This window comes from Arachis duranensis, chromosome 5 (genome assembly GCF_000817695.3).
Source record: "Arachis duranensis cultivar V14167 chromosome 5, aradu.V14167.gnm2.J7QH, whole genome shotgun sequence".
Classification (NCBI taxonomy): Eukaryota; Viridiplantae; Streptophyta; class Magnoliopsida; order Fabales; family Fabaceae; genus Arachis; species Arachis duranensis.
In genome coordinates this window covers 4309981-4329784 of record NC_029776.3, presented here as the reverse complement: position 1 = coordinate 4329784, position 19804 = coordinate 4309981, and the positions used below count along the sequence as shown (strand labels likewise).

Genomic DNA, 19804 nt, shown 5'->3' with positions numbered 1-19804 from the left:
TGACGGCTCCGCCGTCGATGGTGAGTGGGTTCTCGAAGGGAACACAGAGCGAGCTTGCAATGGTGGTTTCAAGAAACACGAAAGATCTGGTTGAAGTTATAAAGGAGCTTGATGAGTATTTTCTCAGAGCCGCTGATTCTGGTTCACAAGTTTCGTCGCTGCTTCAAGTTCCAAGTTCTGGTTTTTCTCATCAGAGCAAAGGAAGTAAGAATCACAAGCATTTAACAAAAAATGGGCTTCTTTTATTCTTTTTTATTATTCGCATTGATTGTTCAAGTTGGTCTTTTTCTTAAAACAAAAAAAAAATGAACTTTTCTGAATTTTGAAGGGTGTATTTTGTTGTGCTTGCTGTTTGTTTGTTTGATCCTAGGTAAAGTGTATGGTTATGGATGGCCGTCGCTGTTGACATGGAGTTCGAGTCCGAAGCTGAATGGATTTGGCAAGTTGGCTGAGGAAAATCCTCTTTCTGTGGGTGGTTTTGGGGGTAATACTGTTGGCAGTGGCGGCGGCGGCAGTGGTGGTCACTGCTCAACTGTGGAGAGGTTATATGCATGGGAGAAGAAATTGTACCAAGAGGTTAAGGTATGAAAATAGATTTTCAGTCAGCTTCTTTAGATGTTTAAATAATTAAAGGAAAAAAGAAAAGTAGATGAAAATGATGAAGATTTCTCTTTTTTGGAGCATAAACTTGATGTGGGTCTGCCCATCCAATAGGACTTCTCTTTAGTCTATTTTGTGCATTTCCCTTTTTGGTGTCAAAGGCAACATTGATAACAGAAAAACCTCTCTAATAAGATCTAAAATCAGTTGAAGAGTAAGTCCTGATTTCATATTAGATTGATTGATTATGTGATGATTTCCGCCTAATATCCGGGGACGCAATGGTGTCGATTGATTCATGTATCCGACCCCAAAAAGTGGGACAAGACTTTGTTGTTGTTGATTTAACTTCACATTGTTGTGTGCAGAATGCTAAGATAATAAAGATGGAGCATGAGAAGAAGGCAGCACAGCTAAGGAAGTTTGAGTTGAAGAGGGCTGACTATGTGAAGACGGAAAAGACAAAGAAAGAGGTCGAGAAATTAGAATCACAGATGATAGTTGCCTCGCAGGCCATTGAAACCACCTCCTCCGAAATCATCAAATTAAGAGAAATAGAGCTCTGCCCTCAACTCATTGATCTTGTCAAAGGGTTAGTCTTCTCATTTTTTCTGATTTAGTATATTTGAGAGTCCATTTCAATTTTATCCCTAGATTTTGAGTCTGTAGAGTCTAGCGTGGCCTTGTAGAACTATCAAGCACTGAGAAGAGATTGCATGTTGTTGCCATTGAAATTCTTTATCTCAATTCTCATGGAGTCAGGGGAGAGGGTTGAAAAGTCAACTGCTAGGATCAGTATCAGTAATAATACATAGTCTTATTTTGTGCTTCTCCCAACATCCTTGACCATGATAAGTACTGCGTGTACCGTTGTCTCTTTTTTAATCAAACTTAAAATCATCGCATATATTGCTTCTAAATCCCTTATCATTATGTAGTATATGATAAGATGGGATGTTATTTATTTTTGTATTTTATTTGATTAGTTTTACTTTGACAAGAAGTACCATGCCAATAACTGTGTGTTGGAGGATTAAGAATGTTGTACCACTGTTCCTATTAGGTTGATGATTCATTTCACAATGACAAATTATATTACAGAGTGGAACATTTTGATTAAGGAAAAATTTTAAATAGAATTTCTAATATCCATTTCACCTAGTTCTCAAATGAGATAATAAGATCTCTTGAGATGATTGTTACCCATGTTAAAAAAAATGCTCGCATGTTGTTATCTGATTTGAGAATCAGAGAAAATAGATATAGATATAGATATAAGAAACTTGATCTTACTCTTTTCCTTTGATTATTATGGAGTTATTACTCTCACTCAGAATCTGGTGTGTCCTACATTGGCAGATTAATGTGCATGTGGCGGAGCATGTATGAATGCCATCAAGTTCAAAAGCACATAGTTCAGCAGCTGGAATACATCAATACCATACCATCGACTACCCCAACTTCCGAGATTCATCGGCAGTCGACTCTTCAGCTTGAGGTTGAAGTACAGCAATGGCACCAATCCTTCTGCAACCTCTTCAAGGCTCACAGAGATTATATCCAATCCCTCACAGGCTGGCTAAGGCTCAGCCTTTTCCAGTTTGGCCGAACCCCACTGAGCAGAACTACCGAGGAGTCAAAGATATATGCCCTCTGTGAAGAATGGAACCTCGCTGTTGATCGCATACCAGACAAGGTCGCATCCGAAGGAATTAAAAGCTTGTTGACTGTTATTCATGCAATTGTAGTTCAACAGACAGAGGAGCATAAACAAAAGAAGAGGTCAGATTCTGCATTCAAAGAGCTCGAGAAGAAGGTTGTTCAGCTTCGATCTCTTGAGTGCAAATATGGTCCATACTCCATGCCAGAGTCCTCTGGTACCATGCGGACCAAGGACCCTGTCAGCCAGAAGCGTGCTAAGGTGGAATCTTTGAGAGCGAAGGCCGAAGAAGAGAAGACTAAACATGAAAAGGCAGTGAGCGTAACACGGGCGATGACATTGAACAACTTGCAGATGTCATTCCCCCATGTTTTTCAGGGAATTGTGGGATTTTCAAATTTGTGCACTGAGGTTTTTGAGTCTGTATACAACAAGGCCAAAGCTGTTGGACAGGAACATGAATTGAAAAGAATATTGCCATAGGAGAATTGACATGGATGTATAGATGATCCCCTTGCAAAACATATCTATAAATTGTACTTACACCTAGTAATATTATCGGGAAGGCAAATGAAAGAGTGCAATGTAATTTCACTCAGTATTTTTGTATGACTCATTTTAGTGCTGAATCCTCATAGCAGTGGAAGCAGAAGCTGCAAAGTTTGCTGGGCAAAGGAGCTGAATGAACTTCGGCTTAGAATTTCACTTGGTTTGTTTACATTGTGCTGTTTATATAACACATACTTGATAAATGTTGAAATTAGGAGGAAAAGTTTGTAACCATGGTTTTGCTTTCCTTTTAGGATATGCTTATGTTGAGTGAATGTAACATGCTTCTTAAGCTGAGGCATTATTTGGAATCAGAAAAAGTTAAAAAATTCACTTGCATTGTCATTAATGCATTAGACGACCAAATTATCAACTCCAATTTTACTATGGTTGCCTATATTTTGGTCATGCAAACTTTAATATATTAACACTAAAAGATCAGCAATATTGTGATCAAACTGTTTATAATTTTGTAACACCTAGGATTAAGCTGTGATCAAAGTAGTCATTTCCTATTGGATGCATTAGCACATTTGCTACGCAACCATGTTAATCTTTTATCGTCTTTGAGAGACAAAAAGATCTCCCTTAAAATAGGTTTGCTGAAGAGATCTAAAGCGGCAAAATATAGTTGTTGATCAACACCTTGCATCAAATCCAAGTCCTTAATACAGTCAGCCATACTATATCTAGCATTATATTGCTCTATGGCAGTTGCCCTCATCTTTGAAGCTGCAGCCATCTCCAATATTGCTTCTGTGATGGCATCGTTCATTCCTTTTCGCCCTCTTTTGCGGTTGGAAGTTGCTGCAGCAGCAGGTGTGCTAGGTTGAGGTGTTTCAGGATCATTAGCATCATCCTCATCCTGTGATCCGGACAAAGACTCTTCTTGATGCATCCTCAAGGGCTGTGGACAAAGAGGTCTAGGAGTATGATCAACCTCGGATACAGTTAAAAGCTCATGCTTGCCATTAGTTGCTGGCTCAGAGAATATTGTGCATAGTTCTTTGAAGATTGGGCAGCCACTGGTTCTTAGTGTCTCAGCATCAGCATGTTTCTGTAATTCCAAAAACAGTGAATAAAATATTTTCATCAAGAACAGAAAACATAAGTAAGGAACTCACCTTGATGTATTCAGCCCAAGTTTCATCAATGGCAGTTATAGACCCTGTGGCTTCATTCCAACTAAAATCACTTTGATCAAGAATGGATTTCACAGTAGAATACTGCCTCCTCAACACTGAATATCTGTTCTTGAGTTGTTCCTTGTCCCATTTCAAGCCTGTTTTGTTGTAAAATCCATCACAAATATATTTCCATGCTTTCTTGTTGAATAAGTTGTTGTGTTTGTTCCCTTTTTGTACTTGATCAACCATCAGCTCTGCAAGTATCTTGGTGAGTGGCGTCGTCCACCTTGCCCTCGACTGTTCCTGCTGCTGAGCCTCCAGTCTTTTTGATCTGGTAACATGACCTGCCATCTACAGTCACACACATGCAAGAGAATGTCAATAACAAGACTATGAATAATGAACCTATGTTTATCAATAACTGAAAGAATGCAAGACAATAACAAATATTTCAAAACCTAAATTCCATTGCCATAATTCATTGACACCTTGAAATCAATGAAAAAGGCCAAATGCTCCACTTTTTTTTAAGTAACCTAGTTATAACTGATGATAATTCCTGTATATGAAGTCAAGAACTCTCCAGTCTCCAATACATAAAAGTGATTGATCAGCCAAAAGTTGCAAACAATTCAAACATGCCAATTCACTAGGCAAGCATAGCAGACAACATGAAATGGGGAAAAGCCAGAAACTTTACACCATTCAGAAGCAAGGGTAGCAAATGCATATCGAGTCACGCATTATATTCTGATAGAATCATGATTTCAAATAAAATAATTTAAGAAAAAATGTTTCTTTTTTTCCTATTGAAAACCCTAAAGCAGAGGGAAGAAAGTAAAATTACCTTAGAGAGAAACCCGCGATCTTCCCATTACGATGAGATTACAACAATGGAGGACGCGCTGAGAATCATGGAAAACAAAAACAAAACCCGTTTGCGAAGAAGGGAAACTCCAAACAAGCCACTTGGGCAAAGTAAATTTCTTTAATGATGATTTCTTAAAACATATAAATGAAATTAAATTATCATATTAAAATAATTTAATTAAAATTAAATTTGGATGATACAATTAAGATTAGATAAAAATTCACTTACAATTATTCTCATATCAAATTTATAATTAAAAATTGTTAAATAATAATTTAATTAAATTTATTAAATCATTTAATAATTTTTTATTATTAACTTCATATTAAAAAGAATTATACGTAAATTTTTACATTAAAACTAAAATAAGTGATAATATTTCTGAATTCTAAAAATGAATTCAACAACCAATATATCAAAATCAAAACCATAATTGAAAAGTGGTAATAGACAACTTCATCTATATTATATTTCCATATCTGTATTTCATTCATAAAATTTAGATATATCCTTCCATATATAATAATAATAATTTATCTTTCATGTTCATAAATTATTTTTGTTTAATTTTTATATTAATTTTGAAACTCATAAATCATCTAAACAAGTGTAATTACCATGCCATACACGTGATAAGATTGAAATTATAATTTTAAATTATTTTTTTAAAATTAATTTAAATTATAATAATTTGATTAATAAAAAAGGTAATATGTTATGTATTGTTTGTTTTTTTAATCTAGTGTTAATTAGATTAACTCTACAATAGTTATTAATCGGTTTTAATAATCTACTTTTTTTCAATAAATCCGACATATATATTGAATGTGATCATAAATAATATAGTAATAGTTAAATCTACCAACAAATATATTGGCTATTATCATACTATAAAACAAATTAAATATAAAGGCTATTAGCACACACTTATAAATCTATAAAATCGCACTGTCTTTGATTCGTGCAAGGTTTACTTATCAAATAAAGTTAAAATATGAACAAAAAATATTTATAAAATGGACCTAGCATCACTTGAAAAAATCATAAAAAATAATCAACTTACCTTATGAGAACCATTTCTATATAAGTCGTCTTGTTCTTGTCAAATTTGGATGTGACTTTCCATAACCTTATAATTCTTGCTTTTATTTTTTAAATTATTTCATTACATAATCTACCATAGATAATACTGTTGATAGAATCGTAGTTTGTATCCCTTAGGTATGAAAAATAATAAATAGAAGAAGTTTCAATATATATGTTATCGACATTAATTATATGCCAATATTTTTAGGAAAGAGCTAAAAGAGGAGATATATAAATATATATATAATATTATTACTATATAAGAAGCATACATAAATTGTTATATTTTTTTATTATATTATATAACTTAAAATTATATCATGTTATTATTAATTCTAGATACTTACTATAATTATATCAAATTTAATTATAACTCTAAATAAATAAAATAGATAATATTTAATATTATTTTTTTTCTTTTTTACATTCAATATTTATTGTAAATATAAAAAGTAAAATAATTAATAAAAAAATTTAAATCAAAATCAACTACTTATATAAAATATATATTAAAATATAAAATATACATTAAAATGAGTTAAACAATATATACATTTATAACATGAAATTTAAATTACAGTTTGGCGTGCAAATAACATTTTCTATGAAAATATTCACGAGAAATTCATATATTTATTCATGAGAATTTAATTTGTTGATATATTGCGGTGATTTCTTTTCCCCTCCATTTTCCAGTTACATGGATTCATGAAAAGGCACAAACCTTTGCACTGTTTTGCAAACCAACGTGACTCTCCATTCATAATATATCACGATCAACCATGATGATGATGATGATGATCACACCAATAAAATTTTTTAATGGATAATTGCTACCATCTTCTACTCTTTAGTTTGCTCTCTTTCTCATTAGGATGTGAGTCATGGGGTTGGTTTTCATCATCATCAGCATCATTTAGTAAAGAAGAAACTTTTCCCAACAAAGGCAGCACTACTATAGGTTCTGTTGCTGAGTTCTCCATGGAAGGCTTCCATGACAGCAAAGGAGTGAAGTTGGTAGAGAATGCAAAGAACAAAATGGTTGACTCTAACTCATGTTGGCTAAATGCTTATCAGCATCTCTTTGCAGGGTGTTCTGAGATTCTTGCTGACAATGAGAAAAGGTCAAGACTTGCATGGCATCTTAGTGACTGCTTTCAAAGGGACTCTGGTAGAACACCCTTTGACAAATGTCATCCAAAATCTCCAATGGCTAAATGTCTAAGAAACTTGGATGATCTTGCTCATAAGGTTTACCTTGAATTTTACTTGGAAACAAATTCCATTTGTCATCAGTTACAGTTAAGTGCAATTTCTCATACAATATCTTGGTTACATTATCAATTTGTCCTATATTTTTTTTACTGTTTTTGTTAGTGTCTCATGATCTTAATCCAAATATAATAAAATAGTGATAAGATAGAAAGCTTGAGACTTTATCATTGTATCTAATATCTCTAGTTTTTGAATTGATGAAAAATATTGAGTGATAGTTAACCAATGTTTTGTACCCCCCTTGTTTCTTTAGGGCTTATGCATTTAAGCATGAAACTGAAAGGCTTGTGACGGAACTGAAAAGTTCAGCACAGTATGTGGAGGATAAGTTAGATAGCATGGATGAAAAATCAGAACGTCTTTTACAAAGTTCAAACCAAATTCATGATTCCCTAAATTCAATTGATGTTTATACTCAACAAGTTGCTCACACTGCTAAAAGTTTGGAGAATCATGTAGATACTGTATTGAGGCATTCAGAAAGTGTTTATGAGCAAACCAAGAAAATTTCAGCATCACAATTACAATTGAAGGAGGGACAAGAAGGTATGAAGAGGAATTTGGAAGATGGGGTGGCAATGATCAAGGACTCTTACATTCATTTGGGGCAAGAAATAAACAAGTTAAGGGATGATGCCATTGAAATTGAGAGAGAGGTTATAAAACTTGGAGATGCTATGTCAACAAAGATGACAATCTTACAAGAAAAAGCTGAAGATATTGGGAATATGGCTGGAGAATCCTTAGATAAACAACAATTAGTTCTAGATGGACAATCCATGGCATTGAAGAGTCTAAATTCTCTATCAGAGTTTCAATCGAAAGCAATGGAAGAGAGCAGGTAGATAAGTTTTCAAATGTGAATTCAAGGACATTTTTGGAAACTATACTTACTTTGTTTATCATACTGCAGAAAATCTTTAGAGCACTTTGCTGAATATGGACATAAGCAACATGAAGAGTTGATTCAGAGGCAGAAGCAGATTCAAGGACTTCATGATCATTTAATGGAAAATTCTAAAACAATATTGGCTGCTCAGGTTTGCAAATTCTTAGAGTTAGAATATAGAAACTATGTAGTTTATTCCCATTCCTTGTATCAATGTTCATATTTACTTTTTCATCTAAAGTTCTCAATTTTTTTATTCTGCAGGAATCTTTTGAATCAAAGCAAGCAAGCATGTTTCTGGCTTTAGACAAGCTTTTTGCTCTGCACAATGCAATGTTGCTTGAATCGCGAGGAATCAAGGCTTTCTTCGTCTATTCCATGTCGAGCTTCGTCATCTATATGTTAACTAGTACAAAACAAACATACAATGTTAGGCCACGGTTATACATAGGTATGTAATCAAGCCTTAGTTATGTGTTTTTCTAGTCTAGACTCTAGAAATTTAATTGATTGATTCTAAGTTCTTGGCTAAATGTGAATGTGATTGGTTAATTTCAGGACTTTGTGGCACATTCTTCATTGAAATATCCATTTTTCGATTTGCTTATGATAACATTGAGCAACAAACCTTGATTGTGAATATGGTTAGATCATTCTTCATGGCAGTTGCTGTAATACAACTTCTATATGCAGTTTTCACATACAGGTGATTAATATTTACAAAGAACAATGTTGGGTATTTATACAAGACTAATCTTGATCCAATAACCCTATGAAGATTAAATTTTGTAGGGATTATGAAAAATTGAACCATGAGTTGCTACTAACTCTGGTTGAAAAGGTTAACGGCATGCAAATGCAAAAAGAGTTGTTGGATGAAGACAGTGATATAAATTGGCTTCAGTGGATAAACACTGATTTATCAGATGATGATGATTGTCTTGATGATCCTAGCTATACAATTCCAGAACAAATTGGAGAGTATTCAATCACATCTTCTTCAGATATGAGATATAATCTCCGTCGACGCAGTCACAGTCGCTCACCTTGATTGAATTTGATCCACAAGCATTGCTAGTTTGTATTAAGAATTGTAGAACTTCATCATCAAGAATTATCTATCTATATGTATAAGACTTGAATTTGATGCAGAAATACATGTATACATTCTATGATTTAGATTTTAGAGTTATGTACATAAAAGTATAAACAAGTTTAAGTTGATTACTAGTTTTTTCACCGTGAAAGGTAAAAACTTAAAAACCAAGTATATTAAAATGCACTACTCATATGAAATTGTTAGTATTCGAAGACGAGGAATCTTAGAGGATCATCAAAATTTATTATTTTTTGTTATTATTTAGTCTTTAATATTTAAAAGTATAAGATAAAATATGTTGTTGGATTATTAGACTAAAAAAATTATACTAAAAGAATTGAGTTGATAGGTAAGTAATAGCTAAAAACAAGTTTTTTAGTATTTTTCTTTGAAAACAACCGTTAAAATATTAATATGATATTAATTATATTAAGTAGTTTAATCAAATATGTTGATTGGTCTAATAGTTTTCGGTTATCATTTTCATATAATCATATCTTTTTGTATAAATAATCATCTTTGTTAAATTGTCTAACTATTTTTTCAAGGAAACTATTATAGCATGAATAGTTACTCTTTTGTCTAGAATTCGAATCTCATCTTGTTCATACAACAATTTATTGGTCAACAATAAACTCTTAAATATTCAAGTTTGTGACAAATTAGTTTTTAAAATAAAGTGACAATTGTGTCTTCAAGGGTTTCGACTTCGGACTAATTAGTCTTTGAAGAAAAAAACTTATTAGGTCCTGTACCATAGCAAATAGTAGACATGACTGACATATATGTCATTCCGTCAATAGATAGTCGAAACGAAATAGAGTTGTCCATGTATTTTGTTATCTATAGTGGTGAGTAGGAGTGAAAAAAGGCCAGGCGGCCTGCCAGGGGCTTGCAGCCTGGCCTGTGTTTGGCCTAGCCTGGCCTGACCTATTATAAAATAGGTACAGGCCCAGGCCCAGGCTCTTCTAAAAGCCTTAATACATTAATAGGCCAGGTCCAGGCTCACTAATTAGCCTTATAGGCCTGTCAGGCCGGCCTTGGCCTGTTAAAATATAATTAAATATATAAATAATTATTTATTATTAATAAAATTATGAGATATTTTAAATTTATTATATTTTATTATAAATATTTTTGTATATTTTAAATATGTTAGAAGTTTAAAATTTTTTATAAATATTAAATATATGACATATTACATATAACTATTTTTATTAAAAAATAATTTTTTAAATAATATTTTTATTTTTGTAAAAAAAACTTATCAGGCCTTTTAACAGGCTTCAAGCCAGGCCAGACCTAATACTTTATAAAGAGTCTATAACAGGCTGCAGGCCAGGCTCAGACCAATCAACTGTATGACAGGCCAGGCCTGTTAAAAGCAAAGCCTGGTCTGGTCTGGCCTATTTCCACCCCTAGTAGTGAGTGTATTTTACTTACTGTCACATGAGTATAGAAACGATGTAATTTTAGATAATAAATCATTCATTATTTTTTGAATTTTCATATAACTTTTATTTACTACTAATTCTATCAAAATAAATGAAGCTTCACTCCAAAAATTATTATTTACGTAATATTTTTTTATAAATAGAGACGCTATAATAGTTAATTATACCTATAAATACTATTCTTAAATTTTATGTGATAAATTGATAAAAAAAATATAATGCATCTATCATTTATTATATTAAAGAATCATACTGATAGTCTAATTTTTAACTCACCAACTCAGGTCCCTCACCTACCCATACAGTCCCACACACCCTTCCGATCTTCGTCTTGTCTTAAACAAAAAGGCTCTGTTATTTCAATCTCACACACTCATCATGTTCGCACCTTCTTCACCCACCAACCCACAATCATCAACAACCTCATACTCCTCCTGAGGACCTTCAATGGCTTCTTCCACCGCCACCCAATTCTCCCTTTCCCTCTCCGCCAAACACGCAGCCCCAACAACAGCCTCCAAGCTACCCACTCGTGTCTCCTCGCTTCAAAAACCGAACTTGGTGCCACCCCACTTCGGATTACGATGTTCTCACAGTCAAAGTGTCCCTCTTTCGAAATCAAGGATTTGCGCTAGCTCAGCTCAAGTTATGGATCCCGTCACTTCCAAGAATGAACCCACCATCGTTGACGTCGATTTGGGCAACCGCAGCTACCCCATTTATATTGGATCCGCCTTGCTCCACAAACCCGAGCTTCTCCAGAGGTGAATTTCTCAAATTCAAACTTTTCTTTCATTTATGGCATCCCCAGTTTTTTTCTTGTCTTTAATTATTGCCAAATTTGTGTTTTTGAATCTTGATCGCTCAAATGATGTAAATGTCGGTATTGGTTGGAAGTTCCAAGTCACTGCAATGGACCAAAATTGTGCACAAAAGGAAGATATTCATATTATTAGTTTATATCAGTCAACCATGCTTCATCGCAATCATATAATTGTATTGATCAGGGTTGTGCTAGTGTCACAATAGGACACTTGGATGCCTTTGATTGATGTATTGTTGTAGTGTATATTTAATTATTATTTGATATCCGGTTTCTCCGTTCTCAAATTAATTATGTAGTGTGTTATCCCATACCTAAAAATATGATTGAGAACTCAAACTTGCCATTCAGATGGGGGATTATATTTCATTTTATATTATTCTGAAGTGCTCTGTTCTTACTAGTTTGTTGTTGTGTGATAGGCATGTCCATGGAAAGAGGGTTCTTGTGGTCACTAATAACACGGTTGCACCATTGTATCTAGACAAGGTCATTGATGCTTTAACAAAGGGAAACCCAAACGTTTCAGTCGAGAGTGTAATTTTGCCGGATGGCGAGCAGTACAAGGACATGGTAGGTCTTTCTCGTTAAAGTTGACTTTTGTGTTTATTGGCTCCCGTGGGAAATTGTGTAAATGGTGATTGCATATTCAACTGATAGGATACGCTTATGAAAGTCTTTGACAAGGCCATCGAGTCACGGTTGGACCGACGCAGTACATTTGTTGCCCTTGGAGGAGGTGTGATTGGAGACATGTGTGGCTATGCTGCTGCATCCTTTCTACGGGGTGTTAATTTTATTCAGATTCCTACCACTGTTATGGCTCAGGTCTTTTGCTTCTCTCTGTCCCCCTCACACCTTTCTTGATTTTCTTTAATTCTCTATTGATTTTGCTGCTGCTCCATCTAATGGTAATAGTTCTGATTTCCAATTCCTAAGTTACTGTTCTTCACTATTCATTAGATTGTGTATTTTTTTTTCTCAGGTTGATTCATCAGTTGGTGGTAAAACTGGGATAAATCATCGTCTTGGAAAGAATCTAATTGGTGCTTTTTACCAACCCCAATGTGTGCTTATTGACACAGACACATTGAATACGTTGCCAGATAGGGAGCTAGCATCAGGTTTTGCAGAGGTTATAAAGTATGGGCTTATTAGGGATGCAGAATTTTTTGAGTGGCAAGAGAAAAATATGCAGGCATTAATGGCAAGGTAAACTTTTAAGTACTGTACTGTACTTTAACAATCCTGCATATGAAGTTTGTAAGAAGAGGTGAAGCATCTCATGGGTCATAATATTATTGGTGGAACCATGGAAGTGATATGAAAATGTGCTGTTTGCGGGAAGGGAAAAAATGTGTCACAACTCTCGAGTTTGTATTTTACAATTTCTCATTGCTTATTGCATTTCACATGCTTTTCGCTTTGTCTTCTTTTTACTTTTCATCACAACGTTGTGCAGTTTCTTCTGTAGTGGTTTTCTATTCTTCCATTCCTAACAATTTAGTGCTTGCATTTACAGAGATCCTGCGGCACTGGCATATGCTATAAAGCGATCATGTGAAAACAAGGCTGAGGTTGTCTCCTTAGATGAGAAGGAAAGTGGAATGAGAGCAACATTAAACCTGGGTCATACATTTGGTCATGTGAGTGATTTTCTTTTTACTGGTTATTGTATTGTATTGTATTATTCTATGTGATATCCTGAAAAATTGTATAACTGAGGATATAAATGCATATTTCTTCTCGAGCAAGTATAAAACTGATAATGTAATCAGAATTGAAATTGAGTAAATAGAAATATGGAAAACATGGATTGTTTGAAAAAAAATTAGTACTGAAGGTTGTCAAGAATATTCTTCTGTAATTTCCTAACTTTTTTTTCTCTTTCTTGCGCCACTAAAGGCAATAGAAACTGGAGTTGGCTATGGGCAGTGGCTTCATGGAGAGGCTGTTGCAGCTGGCACGGTATTTTATTCTTTATTTTTCAAAGTTCAAATAGAACCCTTAATAGGAACATTTGTGTTTTTATTCTTGCCCACTTTTTCTCATAGTGAATGGAAATTGTATGTCTATGTATACAGGTAATGGCTGTTGACATGTCATATCGCTTAGGTTGGATTGATGATTCGATTGTGAAACGAGTTGGAGACATTTTAAAACAGGCTAAGTTACCTACTACACCTCCTGAAATCATGACGGTGGACATGTTCAAATCTGTGATGGCGGTAAGGGTTTTCCATGCTTGATTTTCTTTTGTTTTGTTCAATGGTTGATTCGTTTTGGTTTGACAGGTTGATAAGAAGGTAGCAGATGGGTTGCTAAGACTTATCCTTCTGAAGGGTCCTCTGGGCAATTGTGTCTTCACTGGGGACTATGATAGAAAGGCACTAGATGATACTCTTCATGCATTCTGTAAATCCTGATTTTGGGTTATGATATATTTGCAATTCTTTTTAATGATGCTTGTATCTCATGATAGTCTCGTGTATTTTTTCCTGTGTTCTCGCTATGTCACACTTTGTACTACCATTATACAAGCAAGAGTGTATTACATTAAAAAATCGAGGCTTGGTCAATAATTATTATCTGGGCAGAGCTCATATTATTCCCATATTTTTCGTTGCTAACAACTTTGCTGAAATGTGCTCCAGAACACGGTGACTTGAAGACTAAAGATGGTTACTTTAATTCTAATGTCATGAAGATTCGGCAAAGTTTCTAATAGAAGCTAACTTTTACAGCTGCATATTCTTTGTGGTGTTTGGAAATAGGCAGTGTTCATTTCAAGTGGATAATATAGAAAAAGAACTGTGATGTACACAAGTAAATAAATATTATAATTGGTTATCATTCTTGAGAAATATGGTTACATTTGCTGGTTTGCCATGACAAAAATTTCCAACTTTTCTACCTAGCCTGTGATGAACCAAATCACATTATAGCCTCATAACAACGGCTAAAAGGATTCATATAGACTACCTAAATCTGCAAAAAGATTGCATGTAAAAATGTCAGACCAGTGTTGGACATTGTTTTCTGATCCTCCTGGTGCCTACCTTACATAGACTATTCACTGTGGACAAGGATCTTTTGAAGCGAAGATATCATTTTAGAGGATAAAGTAAGCAAATTTTACCTTTGGATCAATGAATTTAGAAGCAAGACTCATCTTCTCTTTATTGATCCAATGATGAAATTCCTCATTTACCCTTTAAAATGAGAATCTTACTTTTGAGGATCCACATCCACTTTGCTGCGTCAGGTTTGGTGGCCACAGTGTGCTTGAACAGCAAGAGTCTTTAAGTTATTTGGACATAATTTTCCTTGCTTGTCAAATATATTCTTGTCCAGGGGCACAGCACACTTTGCCTTTCCTTGTAAAATTTAAAAAAAAAAAACATAAAGGTTGGTTAAGTTGTTTTACCTGTTCAACCACCTTCTGGCTATTTGGTGAAGTGCAGTTTCCAGGGAACAAATGTCCACACTCGCCTACCGGATCACCATAACTTGCAAATTCAACGTGAGTAATTATTTTGTTCTCAGGACACGCCAAGTTTGCTGTTGGTTTTGGATTCTTCATTTTGGTGCTTACCACACCCATCTCTCTCCTCCATGTCTTCGCATTTGGTGGATAATCTTCCCTTACTATGCTGCAAATTGTATCTCTATTGACGGTTTGGATCTTGATACCCTCTACTTTCCCTCCCATTTCCTCTAATACAACTATTAGATTTTCCTTTGGCTTCAAGAAAGCTCTTGGGATATGATATCTGGGAACAAAAAATATTGAAATAAGAGTTTAGGTTTCATGTTATTGTATATCTTGCGGATTGCATGTTCTATCTGCCCACTTTTAAGTGTCATTTCTCGGCTGCATTTGGAAACAGTTTCCAAATACATCCAAAAAATGACACTTAAAAGTGGGTGGAAGTAATATTATATAGCACATTACTGACATGCCCTGCGAAGGATTTCCTAGAGGAGAGAGGTACGATGGCCAATAACGCCCAATGCTTTTTCCATTAACCCAAACCATGCCTTTGGACATGGTTTCCATTTGAATAGCAACAGGGTCATTTCCCTCAGGAGCATCAAAGTTAGCCTGTTATTGATGGAACATACATTTCAAGCATTAGATAAATTGGTTCTTTACCTATCATTTTGATTTCAAATTCATGTTCTCCTTTGTTACATGATCATGTTTTACCAAACAAGAATACCTTGTACCATGTAAGAGCCGCCCCCTTGTCGGCTTTAGTCCACTTAACCTTCTGAGAACCCTGCTCTGTGAAAATGTTGTTTTTTTCGCCATCTAAGCTGATCTGCAACACAATTGTAACTTTATGTCTCAAAACTATCCACTAGGGAATAATTGTGTGCATGTGAAGTACTTATTGTCACACCTTATGTGACCATCCTTTTCTCGACAGATCAAGAGGACTAGTTTTAAGGCCAAGCAGGGTTATAGCGCGCACACCAGCGACCCTGTGCTCCAAATAGGATCCGCTATCCTAGAGTGATTAAGAAAGACATGTTTTGAGTTCCTAGACCACTCTGCTTGAGAGGAAAGAATGAATAATAAATGAGGCAACAAGAAGTTATGAAAGTATTACAGGGAACCCAACAGTTGCACCCAAGATTGATATGTAATTTATTCCTGGCTTCAAGGATATCGGCTTTTTGAAGACGAAATTCTTTCGTATAAGGGTCCCATGCCCAGATCCTATGATGACAGTGCAAATTGAGAGATGTCAAGGCCACATTGAAGATGAGGCCCTGGAGTAGAGGACAGTCTCTTTAGAAAGAATATTACCTATGTATTCACCATTCACAAATGCATGCAAAAGGTGACCAAGGGATGTTATTTCAAGCACCAGGCGACCAGTTGCCGAGTTTAACTGAGTAGCGTCCAACTTTAAACTGCGCCATGGAGAAAGAACACCAACAGATTCATTGAAAGGAAAGGAAAGGCAAGTCAATCCAGTGAGAAGTTCAGAACCATTTCTTGATATTCTGGTAAGGATTTCCACTTACCTTGTTGTAAACCATAGATAATCAGAATCATCCTTGGTTGTGCTGAAGTGCTCCAAAGGCTCTACAAATTTAAGAGGAGAAGTATCTGGGGTAGGAATGGTCTCTTTGAACATTGTCCATTGGAGATTATTGGCAATATTTGAATCCTTGTATCTTCTTTCATTGTGTTGGGAAACAATCTAAGTAAAATTGAATCAGATTGAACTAAAGCTTAGCTTGGCATCAAGCTCACAACTTAGAAGATGAGAACATGAACGTGTATACTACCATTCTTGAGTTGTAGACAACTATTTTGCAGTCGGGGAGTATGCTTATAGAACGCGGCGGCAGGTAATATTTGACTCCTCTAAATTCCACAGTTGCATCCAATAAAGTGTTGTTGTTGGACAAGAAAGCAGTGCATGTGTTTCCTTTCCCCTCATAAACTCTGGCCTACAAACAAAGAATTCCCATAATAAGCAACAATGCAGCCTAAGACACTGATGTAAACTACTCCATAGTTCACAGGCCTACCTCTGTATCATCACTGAACTCTTGCAGTGATGGAGTTCCCCACAATAAAGCTTTCTGGCTTAGTTTCAAAGCGTCGTGCAAGTTTCGCAGATGCCCCCATTTTGGTTCCCTCTGCAGTCCTAAATTCACAAACAAATGCACCTCAGACATGAAGAAAGCTGAATTATGGAGTGTCAAATAAAGGTTCATTCTGCAATCTAAAGCAACCAAAATAAAATTTTTATGAGGGTCCAAGTCCAACATGCCTAACCATATTCATCAAGAGGAGCTTCATCATAGTACCGAGTTGTTATGAAAGACGACGTTGTTCGTCCAAAATTGGTTCCACCATAATACTGTCAAGCAAAAGATAAACAAAAGTGTTATTGGAAATGGAAATCTTTTTGGATTCTAAGTTTCACAGCTAAACTTTGCAACATCCATTACTGAAACGCTATTCACCATATAATAGTTAGCAAGAGTTCCATTCTTAGAGAAGAATCTAGCAATGGAGAATGCAATGTCTTCAGCAGTTCTTTGTGATGGAGGATCTCCAAATGCTCTATACCTGTAATGAGATAGTGATTCCAAATGAATAAAGTACCTAGCACCATTTTAATGTCATCACTTGAGTGTTACACTTACTGTGCTGTCCAATTCTCAGTCCATAATATTGGTTTATTAGGACTGTTGGGGCCAACAAAAGTATCTCCACAGTTTCTTCCATTGCAAGTATTTATCTGCGCAACCGTTGTTGATTTCTTCCAATCAATTTTTCATTCAGAAGATAAAAAAGAAGCCATCATAGAGGAACTGCATGACCTACCACTGAACCTGGTGCATCTGATTGCTTGCACATAATCCATGGAACTCCAGTGTTTAGGCCAACAGCCATGTCTCCCGCCCAATGGACATACGCCGTTCCGTGTTCTTTGTATGCCTTTTGAACTGTGTTATATTCATTTTCAATCTGAAAAAGAAGAAAAACAGCAGTGAAAATGTAAAGCTTGTGTTCTGATCAAAGGTACATACTTATTATTTTTGAACTTCAATTTAATTCTCACTTCAATTGTTAACCTGTGACAAAATAATTGGACCTCCTTGAGAGGCAAAAAGCTTCTCATCCATCATCTTTTTTATGATCATTTTGGTGAACTTTTCCATGTGATACTGCATATACAAATACAATCAAGTTCATTTATGCCATTTCAGGAAGAAATTCTGTGACTTAAAGCAACAAGTTAGAGCAACTACCATGAAAGGTTCATTGTCTGATCTGAATGTAATGTTGGGAACATGTTTTAACCATACTGGCAATCCTCTGAAATGTTGCCAACAATGCAAATTGAGAAGAGCATCAATGGTATTATATAGTAATTTCAATCATTAAGTTAGAATTAAGAAACTAAACTTTCATTCCATACCCATAATTCCATTCAGCCTCTATGAATGGCCCAACTCTAAGTGTTGCATACATACCATTCTCCCCAATTGTCTTTATATATTTCACTAAATCATAGTCTCCTTCAAAATTGAACTGCAATAGGATAAGAAACACTAATCTATTAGCATTAATTAGCATACTTAAAAGAATAATTAATAAAATAATCTTACACAAACTTTGTACTTAAACACTTTAGACATGATTACTTGGCCTTGTACTGGTTCATGAATATTCCAAAAGACATAAGTCTGAATCACATTTAGCCCTCCTTCTTTGGCTTTCTTGAAAATATTTAGCCACATCTAATCAAAATAGATGAAAGTATAGCAAATGAAACATATAGTAAGTCTCCATGTCCTTGTCAAAATTAAAAAGTAAATTATACTCGCATTTATTGAATTTATGTAATATATATGTATAACTTTTCGTTTAGAGTACTGCTAGGGAGCCAATGGTCTGAGTGTACAATATGTACAATGAGCTATTGAGTTACAAAATGAACATTACTCATACTATCCAGAATAACCATCCGAGTAATGGGGATAATAAACATCTTAGGTCACGAAACCACTCATCCCAAAAAGCTTAAACTGATTTTGGGGTTCACCAAAGATCAAACCTTTAACCTTTCGGATCTAGAGTTCTAATACCATGTCATAATACCACTCATCTCAAAAGCTTCAACTGATGGGAAAAGGTAATACTAATGGTTATATCTCTAATACTCCCTAAACCTCAATTGTACACATTGTACAAATATTTCATTGGCTCCTTATACTTTCTCTTTCGTTTATTAATCAAAAATAGGAGTGACATTATTATATATACATAGACAATATGGCAAATATGCATGTGTTATGTGTACCTCAGGGGGGCAACGAGGATAATGAATTGAACCAGAGAAGAGAAGCATTCTTCTGCCATTGATGAACAATGACTTCCCATCATAAGTAACACCCTTGGCTGGACCATTTGAAACAACTGAGACAAAAAGCTGTGTAACAAGTGCTGTGAGAAACAAACCTCTACTTGTAATAGTCAACATCATATCATAACAAAAAAGCTCTCCCAAAAAAAATGGTCAAAACTTCAAACACAACTCATTTAATTCAGATTCTAACATAGAGAATTTGTGCATAACAGGAGAGGATATGTTATGTTTTTTGAGTATATGTGAAGGATCATCCATTAACACTACTATATTGTAATCAAAACTCACGGATTAGCCCTTCAATTATGTGACTTAGGAGAATATTTCGGTGCTTCTAATGTGTGTGTGTGTGACAATTATTTCAGTTTGTTTGTCCAATTCACATTTAGCTATTGTTGACAATCTGACTTGGTCAAAACATACAATTTTGGAATGGTTGAGGCTTCTCTGCATCACACGTGGAATTT

The 19804-nt window shown here is 34.9% G+C and overlaps 5 protein-coding genes across 5 annotated transcripts; 3 read left to right on the top strand and 2 right to left on the bottom strand.

Moving 5' to 3' along the window:
- The first annotated feature begins 6 nt into the window (after positions 1 to 6).
- Positions 7 to 3040, top strand: LOC107487466 (protein ALTERED PHOSPHATE STARVATION RESPONSE 1). The gene is made up of 4 exons (XM_016108108.3): positions 7 to 204; positions 371 to 582; positions 969 to 1192; positions 1960 to 3040. The coding sequence occupies exons 1-4, from the start codon at positions 18 to 20 to the stop codon at positions 2741 to 2743; spliced, it is 1407 nt and encodes a 468-aa protein (XP_015963594.1). The 5' UTR covers positions 7 to 17; the 3' UTR covers positions 2744 to 3040.
- A 168-nt stretch (positions 3041 to 3208) lies between these two features.
- On the bottom strand, positions 3209 to 4908 carry LOC107487468 (L10-interacting MYB domain-containing protein). The gene is made up of 3 exons (XM_016108110.3): positions 4784 to 4908; positions 3934 to 4287; positions 3209 to 3866 (listed from the first exon to the last, which is right to left on the bottom strand). Exons 2-3 carry the CDS (start codon positions 4285 to 4287, stop codon positions 3315 to 3317), a joined length of 906 nt encoding a protein of 301 aa, XP_015963596.1. The 5' UTR covers positions 4784 to 4908; the 3' UTR covers positions 3209 to 3314.
- A 1807-nt stretch (positions 4909 to 6715) lies between these two features.
- Positions 6716 to 9108, top strand: LOC107487308 (protein GAMETE EXPRESSED 1-like). The gene is made up of 6 exons (XM_016107927.1): positions 6716 to 7194; positions 7422 to 8009; positions 8082 to 8208; positions 8322 to 8508; positions 8616 to 8763; positions 8850 to 9108. Exons 1-6 carry the CDS (start codon positions 6716 to 6718, stop codon positions 9106 to 9108), a joined length of 1788 nt encoding a protein of 595 aa, XP_015963413.1.
- Positions 9109 to 10902: 1794 nt separating this feature from the next.
- Positions 10903 to 14047, top strand: LOC107487467 (3-dehydroquinate synthase, chloroplastic). Its single transcript, XM_016108109.3, has 8 exons — positions 10903 to 11374; positions 11856 to 12006; positions 12094 to 12261; positions 12419 to 12645; positions 12956 to 13079; positions 13339 to 13401; positions 13518 to 13661; positions 13728 to 14047. The coding sequence occupies exons 1-8, from the start codon at positions 11058 to 11060 to the stop codon at positions 13857 to 13859; spliced, it is 1326 nt and encodes a 441-aa protein (XP_015963595.1). The 5' UTR covers positions 10903 to 11057; the 3' UTR covers positions 13860 to 14047.
- A 130-nt stretch (positions 14048 to 14177) lies between these two features.
- On the bottom strand, positions 14178 to 18708 carry LOC107487465 (beta-galactosidase 13-like). Its single transcript, XM_052261915.1, has 18 exons — positions 18613 to 18708; positions 18387 to 18499; positions 18217 to 18283; positions 18040 to 18132; positions 17789 to 17932; positions 17608 to 17702; positions 17425 to 17530; positions 17234 to 17318; positions 16984 to 17102; positions 16738 to 16902; positions 16471 to 16649; positions 16250 to 16356; positions 16050 to 16159; positions 15840 to 15947; positions 15657 to 15758; positions 15393 to 15538; positions 14863 to 15206; positions 14178 to 14822 (listed from the first exon to the last, which is right to left on the bottom strand). The coding sequence occupies exons 1-18, from the start codon at positions 18706 to 18708 to the stop codon at positions 14695 to 14697; spliced, it is 2307 nt and encodes a 768-aa protein (XP_052117875.1). The 3' UTR covers positions 14178 to 14694.
- Positions 18709 to 19804: the final 1096 nt, after the last annotated feature.

What these genes read in the sequence shown, in the direction of transcription:
- LOC107487308 (XM_016107927.1), top strand. Translation starts at nt 6,716, where the DNA reads ATGGATAATTGCTACCATCTTCTACTCTTTAGTTTGCTCTCTTTCTCA. An exon ending in AAAGCAATGGAAGAGAGCAG is followed by an intron (nt 8,010 to 8,081) that starts GTAGATAAGTTT and finishes ATCATACTGCAG; the next exon opens with AAAATCTTTAGAGCACTTTG. An exon ending in TATGCAGTTTTCACATACAG is followed by an intron (nt 8,764 to 8,849) that starts GTGATTAATATT and finishes TAAATTTTGTAG; the next exon opens with GGATTATGAAAAATTGAACC.
- LOC107487468 (XM_016108110.3), bottom strand. Translation starts at nt 4,287, where the DNA reads ATGGCAGGTCATGTTACCAGATCAAAAAGACTGGAGGCTCAGCAGCAG. An exon ending in CTTGGGCTGAATACATCAAG is followed by an intron (nt 3,867 to 3,933) that starts GTGAGTTCCTTA and finishes TTGGAATTACAG; the next exon opens with AAACATGCTGATGCTGAGAC.
- LOC107487465 (XM_052261915.1), bottom strand. Translation starts at nt 18,708, where the DNA reads ATGTGGCTAAATATTTTCAAGAAAGCCAAAGAAGGAGGGCTAAATGTG. An exon ending in TTGTCTACAACTCAAGAATG is followed by an intron (nt 16,650 to 16,737) that starts GTAGTATACACG and finishes AATTTTACTTAG; the next exon opens with ATTGTTTCCCAACACAATGA. An exon ending in GGAAATCCTTCGCAGGGCAT is followed by an intron (nt 15,207 to 15,392) that starts GTCAGTAATGTG and finishes TTTTGTTCCCAG; the next exon opens with ATATCATATCCCAAGAGCTT.
- LOC107487467 (XM_016108109.3), top strand. Translation starts at nt 11,058, where the DNA reads ATGGCTTCTTCCACCGCCACCCAATTCTCCCTTTCCCTCTCCGCCAAA. An exon ending in AGGCTGTTGCAGCTGGCACG is followed by an intron (nt 13,402 to 13,517) that starts GTATTTTATTCT and finishes CTATGTATACAG; the next exon opens with GTAATGGCTGTTGACATGTC. An exon ending in TGTTCAAATCTGTGATGGCG is followed by an intron (nt 13,662 to 13,727) that starts GTAAGGGTTTTC and finishes TTGGTTTGACAG; the next exon opens with GTTGATAAGAAGGTAGCAGA.
- LOC107487466 (XM_016108108.3), top strand. Translation starts at nt 18, where the DNA reads ATGGTGAGTGGGTTCTCGAAGGGAACACAGAGCGAGCTTGCAATGGTG. An exon ending in TTCTCATCAGAGCAAAGGAA is followed by an intron (nt 205 to 370) that starts GTAAGAATCACA and finishes GTTTGATCCTAG; the next exon opens with GTAAAGTGTATGGTTATGGA. An exon ending in AATTGTACCAAGAGGTTAAG is followed by an intron (nt 583 to 968) that starts GTATGAAAATAG and finishes TGTTGTGTGCAG; the next exon opens with AATGCTAAGATAATAAAGAT.